Below are 14,067 nucleotides of genomic sequence, written 5' to 3' on the forward strand. Positions count from 1 at the left end.
CATGCACACTTACACATTCACATACTTACCTATTGTCCCACATAGCCCCTCGGTCCCCTTGTCCAGTAGAATCCATGGTGGACCTGTTAAAAAATGCCCAAAATACTTGCCTATTATCCGGTGAAGTTCGGTCCTCTTCAGTCCATGTAGGATCCAGGGTGTTAAAAAAAAAAAATGACAAAACCCAAACCCTCGCACTAAAGGGGTTCCATGTTTACACATGAAACCCCTTTTTCCAAATGCCAGGACCCCCCGTGACTACTGTCACTGGAGATCCTGCCAGCCAATCAGGGAGTGCCACGTCATGACGCTCTCCTGATTGGCTGTGTGCTCCTTGCCTGTCAATCAGGCGGAGCGCAGCGACCAGAATGGAGGAGAGTGCTCTTCCATTCTAGTCTATAATGGGAACTTTGCGGTCTGCGGTTAACCGCAAAGTTAATTGGGGTCACTCTTGTGGGTGGCCCCAATTAACTTTGCGGGTAACCACAGACAGCAAAGTTCCCATCATAGGCTAGAATGGAGGAGCGCTCTCCTCCATTCTAGCTGCTGCTCTCTGCCTGATTGACAGGGGACACGGTGCACTAATTGGGGTTCCCGGTCACTCTACGAATAAAACGACACCCAAAAAACATTAAAAAACTCATGTCAACCTTTTGACCTGTCGACCTAGACCATGTCGACCTAAAGACCCTGTCGACCTAGTTACTTTCGACCAACAGTGGTCGACCTAGACACTGCCGACCTAGTTACTATCTACCTTCCATACCACACCCGAATCACATCGACATCGGAAAATACGAAAACAGAAAACTCGGCAGCTTAGTAAATTTGCGTACATGAATTCAAAAAGTTGCAGTAAAATACGTCCGATAAAAATCGAGATTAAACACCCACCAAATCGCCTGAAACACGAATCTTAGTCAATAAATCCCTTGGTCTTTCATGAGGACAGAGCAGAGCTCCGGACTAGACAGCAGTTCCTGCCGAAGGTTGTCTCTGCGTTCCACCTGAATCAACCTATTGTGGTCCCGTCCAGTTCTGACGCTTCTGCTCCTCAGGAGACTTTGGATGTTGTGCATGCTTTGAAGATCTATGTCAGGCGCACAGCTCGGGTCAGAAAGACGGATTATTTGTTCGTGCTTTATGATGTGCAGAAAAAGGGTTGTCCTGCTTCAAAGCAGACCATTGTTCATTGGATTAGGTTTACTATCCAACAGACCTATGTGTCGGCAGCCTTACCTGTTCCTAAGTCTCTAAAGGCCCACTCTACAAGATCAGTGGGTTCTTCCTGGGCGGCTGCCTGTGGAGTCTCGGACCTGCAACTATGCCGAGCTGCTACCTGGTCGGGGAAGAACACTTGTGAAATTCTACAAATTTGATACCCTGGCCAAAGAGGATACCCAGTTTGGGCAGGCGGTGCTGCAGCAGTCTCCGCCCGATCCCGCCCATTCTGGATGCTTTGGGACGTCCCCATCGTACTAATTCTCCCCAATATCCCTTGTGGATGCTAGAGAAAATAGGATTTTAATACCTACCAGTAAATCCTTTTCTCGTAGTCCATAAGGGATATTGGGCGCCCGCCTCAGTGCATTGACTTTTCTGAAGGTTCTTGTTCTGTAGTTACCTGTTCAGCTGTTACTGTTTTTGTTACCAGACGTTGCTGGTTGTTGTATGGTTGTGGTGTGCTGGTTTGTAAATCTCACCACCTTTTGTTATCTTGTTCCTTTTCTTATATATGTCCTTTCTCCTTCGGGCACGTTTTTACCGATAACTGACCTGTAGGAGGAGGCATAGAGGGGAGGAGCCAGCACACCCAGTTGAAGAAATTTAAAGTGCACTGGCTCCTTTGGACCCCGTCTATACCCATCGTACTAGTTCTCCCCAATATCCCTATGGACTAGGAGAAAAGGATTTACCGGTAGGTATTAAAATCCTATTTTTTCATATACTTTATATAGTCAAACCACTGGTACATACGTTAGTGTGACAAGAAAGGCTCTGCCTCACCCCATCGCACATCACTGTCTAATACCCAAGCCAGGTAACTCTAGTACCCAGCCCTGGTAACTCTAGTACCCAGCCCTTGTAACTCTAATACCCAAGCCAGGAAGCTCTAATACCCAAGCCAGGAAACTCTAATACCCAAGCCAGGAAACTCTAATACCCAAGCCAGGAAACTCTATAACCCAGCCCTGGTAACTCTATAACCCAGCCCTGGTAACTCTAATACCCAGCCCTGGTAACTCTAATACCCAGCCCTGGTAACTCTAATACCCAGCCCTGGTAACCCTAATACCCAGCCCTGGTAACTCTAATACCCAGCCCTGGTAATGTTCTCTTTGATACTGTACTGTCTCCTTGGCCGCTGTCTCAATGGACAGTATCATCTATTCTGTTTATTATAACAACTTTCTGCATGAAATACACACAGGATTACTGACCCGGTCTGAAGTATGTTGATGACAGCAGCTTCATCATTCATATTCACAGCTCGATGGAAATGTGCTCCGTTCATTGGTTCTCCTATAAGCCAAGACATTGGAGAAAAAAAATTTGGATTTTGATAACTACTGAACAAGAGACAATAAAATACACTGTCCTCCACATTACACAGGTTCTCCTGATCCTAATATACACTGTCCTCCACATTACACAGGTTCTCCTGATCCTCATATACACACTGTCCCCCACATTACACAGGTTCTCCTGATCCTAATATACACTGTCCTCCACATTACACAGGTTCTCCTGATCCTCATATACACTGTCCTCCACATTACACAGGTTCTCCTGATCCTCATATACACTGTCCTCCACATTACACAGGTTCTCCTGATCCTCATATACACTGTCCTCCACATTACACAGGTTCTCCTGATCCTAATATACACTGTCCTCCACATTACACAGGTTCTCCTGATCCTCATATACACTGTCCTCCACATTACACAGGTTCTCCTGATCCTCATATACACACTGTCCCCCACATTACACAGGTTCTCCTGATCCTAATATACACTGTCCTCCACATTACACAGGTTCTCCTGATCCTCATATACACTGTCCTCCACATTACACAGGTTCTCCTGATCCTCATATACACTGTCCTCCACATTACACAGGTTCTCCTGATCCTCATATTGCCATGTGACATCTTATTATTTTCAGTCCTTATCCTAAACATCATACAGAATAAACTAATCAGATTTCTATGGACTTACCGCACCCTACCCAGCCATGTCCTCACATAATCTTACCACCGGGGTGACATAAATCCTTATCATTTCATATACATTCGGGTTGCTGTAAGAACCAGCAATAGAGTAATAGAGAAATGTACACAAGTCAGATGTACATGCTTTATGTATTCGGAAATATATGCTGATCTTTACCTGTGATTACCGCCCCCTATACATCCGCTGGTGAAAGTATCTGTCATCACAATCAGCGCGCATTCTATCTGAAATAAGACAGAAATCTACAAAAGTTCTATTAAATAGCCTGCAATACTGCCACCATGCCCACGGCATACTTATCCTACGTGTGAACTCAATACTGACACCCAGTTACGCCAATTCAATATCAACTGAGATGCAAATAAATTGCTAGTAGATGCATGCAACCAGTTCTTACGTACGTGTCGTTGCAAAAAAACGTGAGATCCATGCAACTCTGAAACAGCCCCCAGGCAGTGGCGGATCAAGCAGGGGGCGATGAGGGCGATCACCCCCCGTAACACAGCGACCCAGTCCCGCTAACTTGTTGTTCCCGCGGGCAGCAGAGGCCAGGGATCTGCGAGCAAAGGCCTGGACCTGGCAGCATTGAGTCAGGGCAGCTGAGACGGCGCTGGATGGAACCACCCAGTGTGCCCCGGCCCCTGCTACCAGTGGCAGCCGCAGCACAACTCTCTGCGTGCCGCGGCCTTGTTCGCTCCTTCAACTGCGGAGGAGCTGCCACCGCTGCCATGTCTGACTACCTCGGAGCACCGACTGGGAACCACGAGGATGCCGATAGGTGAGGGGCGGGGAGAGAATGGGAGGCGATTGACTGGTTTGGAGAGAGCGGACAGAGTGGACAGGACTCTATCCTATTGTGTCTATGTATGTACTGTATGGTGCATCACTAGTGTCTGTATGTGCATGGAGTGTTACTAGGAGTTGTGTGTGCTGTGTATCACTATTGTCTGTGTGTGTTAGTAGTGTATGTATGGTGTATCACTAGTGTCTGTGTGTGTTAGTAGTGTATGTATGGTGGATCACTAGTGTCTGTGTATGTGTTAGTAGTGTATGTATGGTTTATTACTAGTGTCTGTGTATGTTAGTAATCTATGTATGGTGTATCACGTGTGTGTGTGTGTGTGTGTGTGTGTGTGTGTGTGTGTGTGTGTGTGTGTGTGTGTGTGTGTGTGTGTGTATCACTAGTGTCTCTGTGTGTTAGTAGTGTATGTATGGTGCATCACTAGTGTGTGTGTATGTATGGTGTATCACTAGTGTCTCTGTGTGTTAGTAGTGTATGTATGGTGGATCACTAGTGTGTGTATTTATGGTGTATCACTAGTGTCTGTGTGTGTATTAGTACTGTATGTATGGTGTATCACTAGTGTCTGTGTATGTGTTAGTAGTGTATGTATGGTGTACCACTAGGGCCTAGTGGACTGGACGGGGGAGGAGTCCGGATTAAATTTAAAACTGCCCCCATATAGGAGAAGTCTAGATCCGCCCCTGTCCCTAGGGGGTATATTTACCAAAATGCTGTTTTTAGTCATAGGCAGCCCTAGGCATAGGCAAACGTCTAGGGCATTTGGTATGCCTACGGGCACAAGCAGCTTTTACTGATTAAAATGATATGCGGCATGCCTATTTTCTGTGTGTGACTGCGGCTGTATCTGCATACTAAATGCTACATTACAGTGTATTCCTGGAAATCACTGTAACATAGCATTTCATATGCAGATACAGACACAGTCACACACAGAATATAGGCATGCCGCATATCGGGGGTCATTCCGAGTTGTTCGCTCATTATTTTTTTCTCGCAACGGAGCGATTAGTCGCTAATGCGCATGCGCAATGTCCGCAGTGCGACTGCGCCAAGTAAATTTGCTATGCAGTTAGGTATTTTACTCACGGCATTACGAGGTTTTTTCTTCGTTCTGGTGATCGTAATGTGATTGACAGGAAGTGGGTGTTTCTGGGCGGAAACAGGCCGTTTTATGGGTGTTTGCAAAAAAAACGCTACAGTTTCTGGGAAAAACGCGGGAGTGGCTGGAGAAACGGAGGAGTGTCTGGGAGAACGCTGGGTGTGTTTGTGACGTCAAACCAGGAACGACAAGCACTGAACTGATCGCAGATGCCGAGTAAGTGTGGAGCTACTCAGAAACTGCTAAGAAGTGTCTATTCGCAATTTTGCTAATCTTTCGATCGCAATTTTGATAAGCTAAGATTCACTCCCAGTAGGCGGCGGCTTAGCGTGTGCAAAGCTGCTAAAAGCAGCTTGCGAGCGAACAACTCGGAATGACCCCCATCATTTTAATCAGCAGAAGTTGCTTGTGTGAGTGCTGTGTACAGGTGGGTTGGTTGTGCAGTAGTGTTTGGGCATATGTTCAAGGTGCATTATGTGTGTCATGTGTATAAATGCATTAATAATAAGAATTTACTTACCGATAATTCTATTTCTCATAGTCCGTAGTGGATGCTGGGGACTCCGAAAGGACCATGGGGAATAGCGGCTCCACAGGAGACTGGGCACAAAGTAAAAGCTTTAGGACTAGCTGGTGTGCACTGGCTCCTCCCCCTATGACCCTCCTCCAAGCCTCAGTTAGGATACTGTGCCCGGACGAGCGTACACAATAAGGAAGGATTTTGAATCCCGGGTAAGACTCATACCAGCCACATCAATCACACCGTACAACTTGTGATCTGAACCCAGTTAACAGCATGATAACAGAAGGAGCCTCTGAAAAGATGGCTCACAACAACAATAACCCGATTTTTGTAACAATAACTATGTACAAGTAATGCAGACAAACCGCACTTGGGATGGGCGCCCAGCATCCACTACGGACTATGAGAAATAGAATTATCGGTAAGTAAATTCTTATTTTCTCTAACGTCCTAGTGGATGCTGGGGACTCCGAAAGGACCATGGGGATTATACTAGGGATGTGCACTTGAAATTTTTCGGGTTTTGTGTTTTGGTTTTGGGTTCGGTTCCGCGGCCGTGTTTTGGGTTCGACCGCGTTTTGGCAAAACCTCACCGAATTTTTTTTGTCGGATTCGGGTGTGTTTTGGATTCGGGTGTTTTTTTCAAAAAACCCTAAAAAACAGCTTAAATCATAGAATTTGGGGGTCATTTTGATCCCAAAGTATTATTAACCTCAAAAACCATAATTTCCACTCATTTTCAGTCTATTCTGAATACCTCACACCTCACAATATTATTTTTAGTCCTAAAATTTGCACCGAGGTCGCTGGATGACTAAGCTAACCGACCCTAGTGGCTGACACAAACACCTGGCCCATCTAGGAGTGGCACTGCAGTGTCACGCAGGATGGCCCTTCCAAAAAACACTCCCCAAACAGCACATGACGCAAAGAAAAAAAGAGGCGCAATGAGGTAGCTGTGTGAGTAAGCTAAGCGACCCTAGTGGCCGACACAAACACCTGGCCCATCTAGGAGTGGCACTGCAGTGTCACGCAGGATGGCCCTTCCAAAAAACACTCCCCAAACAGCACATGACGCAAAGAAGAAAAAAAGAGGCGCAATGAGGTAGCTGTGTGAGTAAGCTAAGCGACCCTAGTGGCCGACACAAACACCTGGCCCATCTAGGAGTGGCACTGCAGTGTCACGCAGGATGGCCCTTCCAAAAAACACTCCCCAAACAGCACATGACGCAAAGAAGAAAAAAAGAGGCGCAATGAGGTAGCTGTGTGAGTAAGATAAGCGACCCTAGTGGCCGACACAAACACCTGGCCCATCTAGGAGTGGCACTGCAGTGTCACGCAGGATGGCCTTTTCCAAAAAACACTCCCCAAACAGCACATGACGCAAAGAAGAAAAAAAGAGGCGCAATGAGGTAGCTGTGTGAGTAAGATAAGCGACCCTAGTGGCCGACACAAACACCTGGCCCATCTAGGAGTGGCACTGCAGTGTCACGCAGGATGGCCCTTCCAAAAAACACTCCCCAAACAGCACATGACGCAAAGAAGAAAAAAAGAGGCGCAATGAGGTAGCTGTGTGAGTAAGCTAAGCGACCCTAGTGGCCGACACAAACACCTGGCCCATCTAGGAGTGGCACTGCAGTGTCACGCAGGATGGCCCTTCCAAAAAACACTCCCCAAACAGCACATGACGCAAAGAAGAAAAAAAGAGGCGCAATGAGGTAGCTGTGTGAGTAAGCTAAGCGACCCTAGTGGCCGACACAAACACCTGGCCCATCTAGGAGTGGCACTGCAGTGTCACGCAGGATGGCCCTTCCAAAAAACACTCCCCAAACAGCACATGACGCAAAGAAGAAAAAAAGAGGCGCAATGAGGTAGCTGTGTGAGTAAGATAAGCGACCCTAGTGGCCGACACAAACACCTGGCCCATCTAGGAGTGGCACTGCAGTGTCACGCAGGATGGCCCTTCCAAAAAACACTCCCCAAACAGCACATGACGCAAAGAAAAATGAAAGAAAAAAGAGGTGCAAGATGCTCCTGACAGATTATCAATTCGTCCCCACTGGAATCCACCATCTCAGCTCCCTGTGTACTTTGTGGAGGCAATTGCTGCTGGTCAATGTCTCCACGGAGGAATTGATTATAATTCATTTTAATGAACATCATCTTCTCCACATTTTCTGGAAGTAACCTCGTACACAGATTGCTGACAAGGTGAGCGGCGGCACTAAACACTCTTTCGGAGGACACACTTGTGGGAGGGCAACTTAGGTAGAATAAAGCCAGTTTGTGCAAGGGCCTCCAAATTGCCTCTTTTTCCTGCCAGTATAAGTACGGACTGTCTGACGTGCCTACTTGGATGCGGTCACTCATATAATCCTCCACCATTCTTTCAATGGTGAGAGAATCATATGCAGTGACAGTAGACGACATGTCCGTAATCGTTGTCAGGTCCTTCAGCCCGGACCAGATGTCAGCATCAGCAGTCGCTCCAGACTGCCCTGCATCACCGCCAGCGGGTGGGCTCGGAATTCTGAGCCTTTTCCTCGCACCCCCAGTTGCGGGAGAATGTGAAGGAGGAGATGTTGACAGGTCGCGTTCCGCTTGACTTGACAATTTTGTCACCAGCAGGTCTTTGAACCCCAGCAGACTTGTGTCTGCCGGAAAGAGAGATCCAAGGTAGGTTTTAAATCTAGGATCGAGCACGGTGGCCAAAATGTAGTGCTCTGATTTCAACAGATTGACCACCCGTGAATCCTTGTTAAGCGAATTAAGGGCTCCATCCACAAGTCCCACATGCCTAGCGGAATCGCTCCCTTTTAGCTCCTCCTTCAATGCCTCCAGCTTCTTCTGCAAAAGCCTGATGAGGGGAATGACCTGACTCAGGCTGGCAGTGTCTGAACTGACTTCACGTGTGGCAAGTTCAAAAGGTTGCAGAACCTTGCACAACATTGAAATCATTCTCCACTGCGCTTGAGACAGGTACATTCCACCTCCTATATCGTGCTCAATTGTATAGGCTTGAATGGCCTTTTGCTGCTCCTCCAACCTCTGAAGCATATAGAGGGTTGAATTCCACCTCGTTACCACTTCTTGCTTCAGATGATGGCAGGGCAGGTTCAGGCGTTTTTGGTGGTGCTCCAGTCTTCTGTACGTGGTGCCTGTACGCCGAAAGTGTCCCGCAATTCTTCTGGCCACCGACAGCATCTCTTGCACGCCCCTGTCGTTTTTTAAAAAATTCTGCACCACCAAATTCAAGGTATGTGCAAAACATGGGACGTGCTGGAATTTGCCCATATTTAATGCACACACAATATTGCTGGCGTTGTCCGATGCCACAAATCCACAGGAGAGTCCAATTGGGGTAAGCCATTCCGCGATGATCTTCCTCAGTTGCCGTAAGAGGTTTTCAGCTGTGTGCGTATTCTGGAAACCGGTGATACAAAGCGTAGCCTGCCTAGGAAAGAGTTGGCGTTTGCGAGATGCTGCTACTGGTGCCGCCGCTGCTGTTCTTGCGGCGGGAGTCCATACATCTACCCAGTGGGCTGTCACAGTCATATAGTTCTGACCCTGCCCTGCTCCACTTGTCCACATGTCCGTGGTTAAGTGGACATTGGGTACAACTGCATTTTTTAGGACACTGGTGAGTCTTTTTCTGACGTCCGTGTACATTCTCGGTATCGCCTGCCTAGAGAAGTGGAACCTAGATGGTATTTGGTAACGGGGGCACACTACCTCAAGAAATTGTCTAGTTCCCTGTGAACTAACGGCAGATACCAGACGCACGTCTAACACCAACATAGTTGTCAAGGCCTCAGTTATCCGCTTTGCAACAGGATGACTGCTGTGATATTTCATCTTCCTCGCAAAGGACTGTTGGACAGTCAATTGCTTGGTGGAAGTAGTAAAAGTGGGCTTACGACTTCCCCTCTGGGATGACCATCGACTCCCAGCAGCAACAACAGCAGCGCCAGCAGCAGTAGGCGTTACACGGAAGGATGCATCGGAGGAATCCCAGGCAGGAGAGGACTCGTCAGAATTGCCAGTGACATGGCCTGCAGGACTATTGGCATTCCTGGGGAAGGAGGAAATTGACACTGAGGGAGTTGGTGGGGTGGTTTGCGTGAGCTTGGTTACAAGAGGAAGGGATTTACTGGTCAGTGGACTGCTTCCGCTGTCGCCCAAAGTTTTTGAACTTGTCACTGACTTATTATGAATGCGCTGCAGGTGACGTATAAGGGAGGATGTTCCGAGGTGGTTAACGTCCTTACCCCTACTTATTACAGCTTGACAAAGGCAACACATGGCTTGACAAATGTTGTCCGCATTTCTGGTGAAATACTTCCACACCGAAGAGATGATTTTTTTTGTATTTTCACCAGGCATGTCAACGGCCCTATTCCTCCCACGGACAACAGGTGTCTCCCCGGGTGCCTGACTTAAACAAACCACCTCACCATCAGAATCCTCCTTGTCAATTTCCTCCCCAGCGCCAGCAACACCCATATCCTCCTCATCCTGGTGTACTTCAACACTGACATCTTCAATCTGACTATCAGGAACTGGACTGCGGGTGCTCCTTCCAGCACTTGCAGGGGGCGTGCAAATGGTGGAAGGCGCATGCTCTTCACGTCCAGTGTTGGGAAGGTCAGGCATCGCAACCGACACAATTGGACTCTCCTTGTGGATTTGGGATTTCGAAGAACGCACAGTTCTTTGCGGTGCTTTTGCCAGCTTGAGTCTTTTCAGTTTTCTAGCGAGAGGCTGAGTGCTTCCATCCTCATGTGAAGCTGAACCACTAGCCATGAACATAGGCCAGGGCCTCAGCCGTTCCTTGCCACTCCGTGTGGTAAATGGCATATTGGCAAGTTTACGCTTCTCCTCCGACAATTTTATTTTAGATTTTGGAGTCCTTTTTTTACTGATATTTGGTGTTTTGGATTTTACATGCTCTGTACTATGACATTGGGCATCGGCCTTGGCAGACGACGTTGCTGGCATTTCATCGTCTCGGCCATGACTAGTGGCAGCAGCTTCAGCACGAGGTGGAAGTGGATCTTGATCTTTCCCTAATTTTGGAACCTCAACATTTTTGTTCTCCATATTTTAATAGGCACAACTAAAAGACACAGAGGTAGCTACAGCCGTGGACTACCGTACTGTGTCTGCTGCTAATATAGACTGGATGATAATGAGATGAAATCAATATATATTATATCACACTAGTACTGCAGCCGGACAGGTAGATATATTTATTATGTAATGACTGATGACGGACCTGCTGGACACTGTCAGCTCAGCAGCACCGCAGACTGCTACAGTAAGCTACTATAGTAGTATGTATAAAGAAGAAAGAAAAAAAAAAAAAACCACGGGTAGGTGGTATACAATTATGGATGGACGAGCGACTGCCGACACAGAGGTAGCTACAGCCGTGGACTACCGTACTGTGTCTGCTGCTAATATAGACTGGATGATAATGAGATGAAATCAATATATATTATATCACACTAGTACTGCAGCCGGACAGGTAGATATATTTATTATGTAATGACTGATGACGGACCTGCTGGACACTGTCAGCTCAGCAGCACCGCAGACTGCTACAGTAAGCTACTATAGTAGTATGTATAAAGATGAAAGAAAAGAAAAAAACCCACGGGTAGGTGGTATACAATTATGGATGGACGAGCGACTGCCGACACAGAGGTAGCTACAGCCGTGGACTACCGTACTGTGTCTGCTGCTAATATAGACTGGATGATAATGAGATGAAATCAATATATATATATATAATATGACTAGTACTGCAGCCGGACAGGTAGATATATTTATTATGTAATGACTGATGACGGACCTGCTGGACACTGTCAGCTCAGCAGCACCGCAGACTGCTACAGTAAGCTACTATAGTAGTATGTATAAAGAAGAAAGAAAAAAAAAAACCACGGGTAGGTGGTATACAATTATGGATGGACGAGCGACTGCCGACACAGAGGTAGCTACAGCCGTGGACTACCGTACTGTGTCTGCTGCTAATATAGACTGGATGATAATGAGATGAAATCAATATATATATATATAATATCACTAGTACTGCAGCCGGACAGGTATATATATTTATTATGTAATGACTGATGACGGACCTGCTGGACACTGTCAGCTCAGCAGCACCGCAGACTGCTACAGTAAGCTACTATAGTAGTATGTATAAAGAAGAAAGAAAATAAAAAACCACGGGTAGGTGGTATACAATATTATATATATATTATATACAATTATATATATATATATATATATATTAAACTCACTGGTGGTGATTATTAAACTGGTGGTCAGGTCACTGGTCACACTATCAGCAACTTGCAAGTAGTACTCCTAAGCAGACAATCACAATATATATTATACTGGTGGTCAGTGTGGTCACAATGGCAGTGTGGCACTCTGGCAGCAAAAGTGTGCACTGTACGTTATATGTACTCCTGAGTCCTGCTCTCAGACTCTAACTGCTCCCCACTGTCAGTGTCTCCCCCACAAGTCAGATAATACAGTCACACTATCTATCACTTCAGCAAGTAACTACTAGTACTCCTCCTAATGCTCCCCAAAATTACTACTGTGTCTCTCTCTACTGTCTCACTCTCTTCTCTATAAACGGAGAGGACGCCAGCCACGTCCTCTCCCTATGAATCTCAATGCACGTATGAAAATGGCGGCGACGCGCGGCTCCTTATATAGAATCCGAGTCTCGCGATAGAATCCGAGCCTCGCGAGAATCCGACAGCGGGATGATGACGTTCGGGCGCGCTCGGGTTAACCGAGCAAGGCGGGAAGATCCGAGTCGCTCGGCCCCGTGTAAAAAAACCTGAAGTTCGGGCGGGTTCGGATTCCGAGGAACCGAACCCGCTCATCCCTAGATTATACCAAAGCTCCCAAACGGGCGGGAGAGTGCGGATGACTCTGCAGCACCGAATGAGAGAACTCCAGGTCCTCCTCAGCCAGGGTATCAAATTTGTAGAATCTAGCAAACGTGTTTGCCCCTGACCAAGTAGCTGCTCGGCAAAGTTGTAAAGCCGAGACCCCTCGGGCAGCCGCCCAAGATGAGCCCACTTTCCGTGTGGAATGGGCTTTTACAGATTTTGGCTGTGGCAGGCCTGCCACTGAATGTGCAAGCTGAATTGTACTACAAATCCAACGAGCAATCGTCTGCTTAGAAGCAGGAGCACCCAGCTTGTTGGGTGCATACAGGATAAACAGCGAATCAGATTTTCTGACTCCAGCCGTCCTGGAAACATATATTTTCAGGGCCCTGACTACGTCCAGCAACTTGGAATCCTCAAAGTCCCTAGTAGCCGCAGGCACCACAATAGGCTGGTTTAAGTGAAATGCTGAAACCACCTTAGGAAGAAATTGAGGACGAGTCCTCAATTCTGCCCTGTCCGTATGAAAAATTAGGTAAGGGCTTTTATAGGATAAAGCCGCCAATTCTGAGACACGCCTGGCTGAAGCCAGGGCTAACAGCATTACCACTTTCCATGTGAGATATTTTAAGTCCACAGTGGTGAGTGGTTCAAACCAATGTGATTTTAGGAATCCCAAAACTACATTGAGATCCCAAGGTGCCACTGGAGGCACAAAAGGAGGCTGTATATGCAGTACTCCCTTGACAAACGTCTGAACTTCAGGAACAGAAGCCAGTTCTTTTTGGAAGAATATTGACAGGGCCGCAATTTGAACCTTAATGGACCCTAATTTGAGGCCCATAGACAGTCCTGTTTGCAGGAAATGCAGGAAACGACCCAGTTGAAATTCCTCTGTAGGGGCCTTCCTGGCCTCGCACCACGCAACATATTTACGCCAAATACGGTGATAATGTTGTATGGTTACATCCTTCCTGGCTTTGATCAGGGTAGGGATGACTTCATCCGGAATGCCTTTTTCCTTCAGGATCCGGCGTTCAACCGCCATGCCGTCAAACGCAGCCGCGGTAAGTCTTGGAACAGACATGGTCCCTGCTTGAGCAGGTCCTTTCTTAGAGGTAGAGGCCACGGGTCTTCCGTGAGCATCTCTTGAATTTCCGGGTACCAAGTCCTTCTTGGCCAATCCGGAGCCACGAGTATAGTCTTTACTCCTCTCCTTCTTATGATTCTCAGTACTTTTGGTATGAGAGGAAGAGGAGGGAACACATACACTGACTGGTACACCCACGGTGTTACCAGAGCGTCCACAGCTATTGCCTGAGGGTCCCTTGACCTGGCGCAATATCTGTCCAGTTTTTTGTTGAGGCGGGACGCCATCATGTCCACCTTTGGTTTTTCCCAACGGTTCACAATCATGTGGAAGACTTCTGGGTGAAGTCCCCACTCCCCCGGGTGAAGATCGTGTCTGCTGAGGAAGTCTGCTTCCA

The 14,067-nt window shown here is 47.2% G+C and overlaps 1 protein-coding gene across 2 annotated transcripts in view; it reads right to left on the reverse strand.

The window, feature by feature from the left end:
* The window catches only part of FANK1 (fibronectin type III and ankyrin repeat domains 1), a 196,009-nt gene that overhangs the window by 52,523 nt on the left and 129,419 nt on the right, over nucleotides 1-14,067 (reverse strand). For both annotated transcript variants that reach the window (XM_063962235.1, XM_063962234.1), the window contains exon 4: nucleotides 2,442-2,523. In XM_063962235.1, the coding sequence (XP_063818305.1) occupies nucleotides 2,442-2,523 (82 nt within the window). The remainder of the gene's footprint in view (nucleotides 1-2,441; nucleotides 2,524-14,067) is intronic.

This window comes from Pseudophryne corroboree, chromosome 3, assembly GCF_028390025.1.
Source record: "Pseudophryne corroboree isolate aPseCor3 chromosome 3, aPseCor3.hap2, whole genome shotgun sequence".
Taxonomy (NCBI): Eukaryota; Metazoa; Chordata; class Amphibia; order Anura; family Myobatrachidae; genus Pseudophryne; species Pseudophryne corroboree.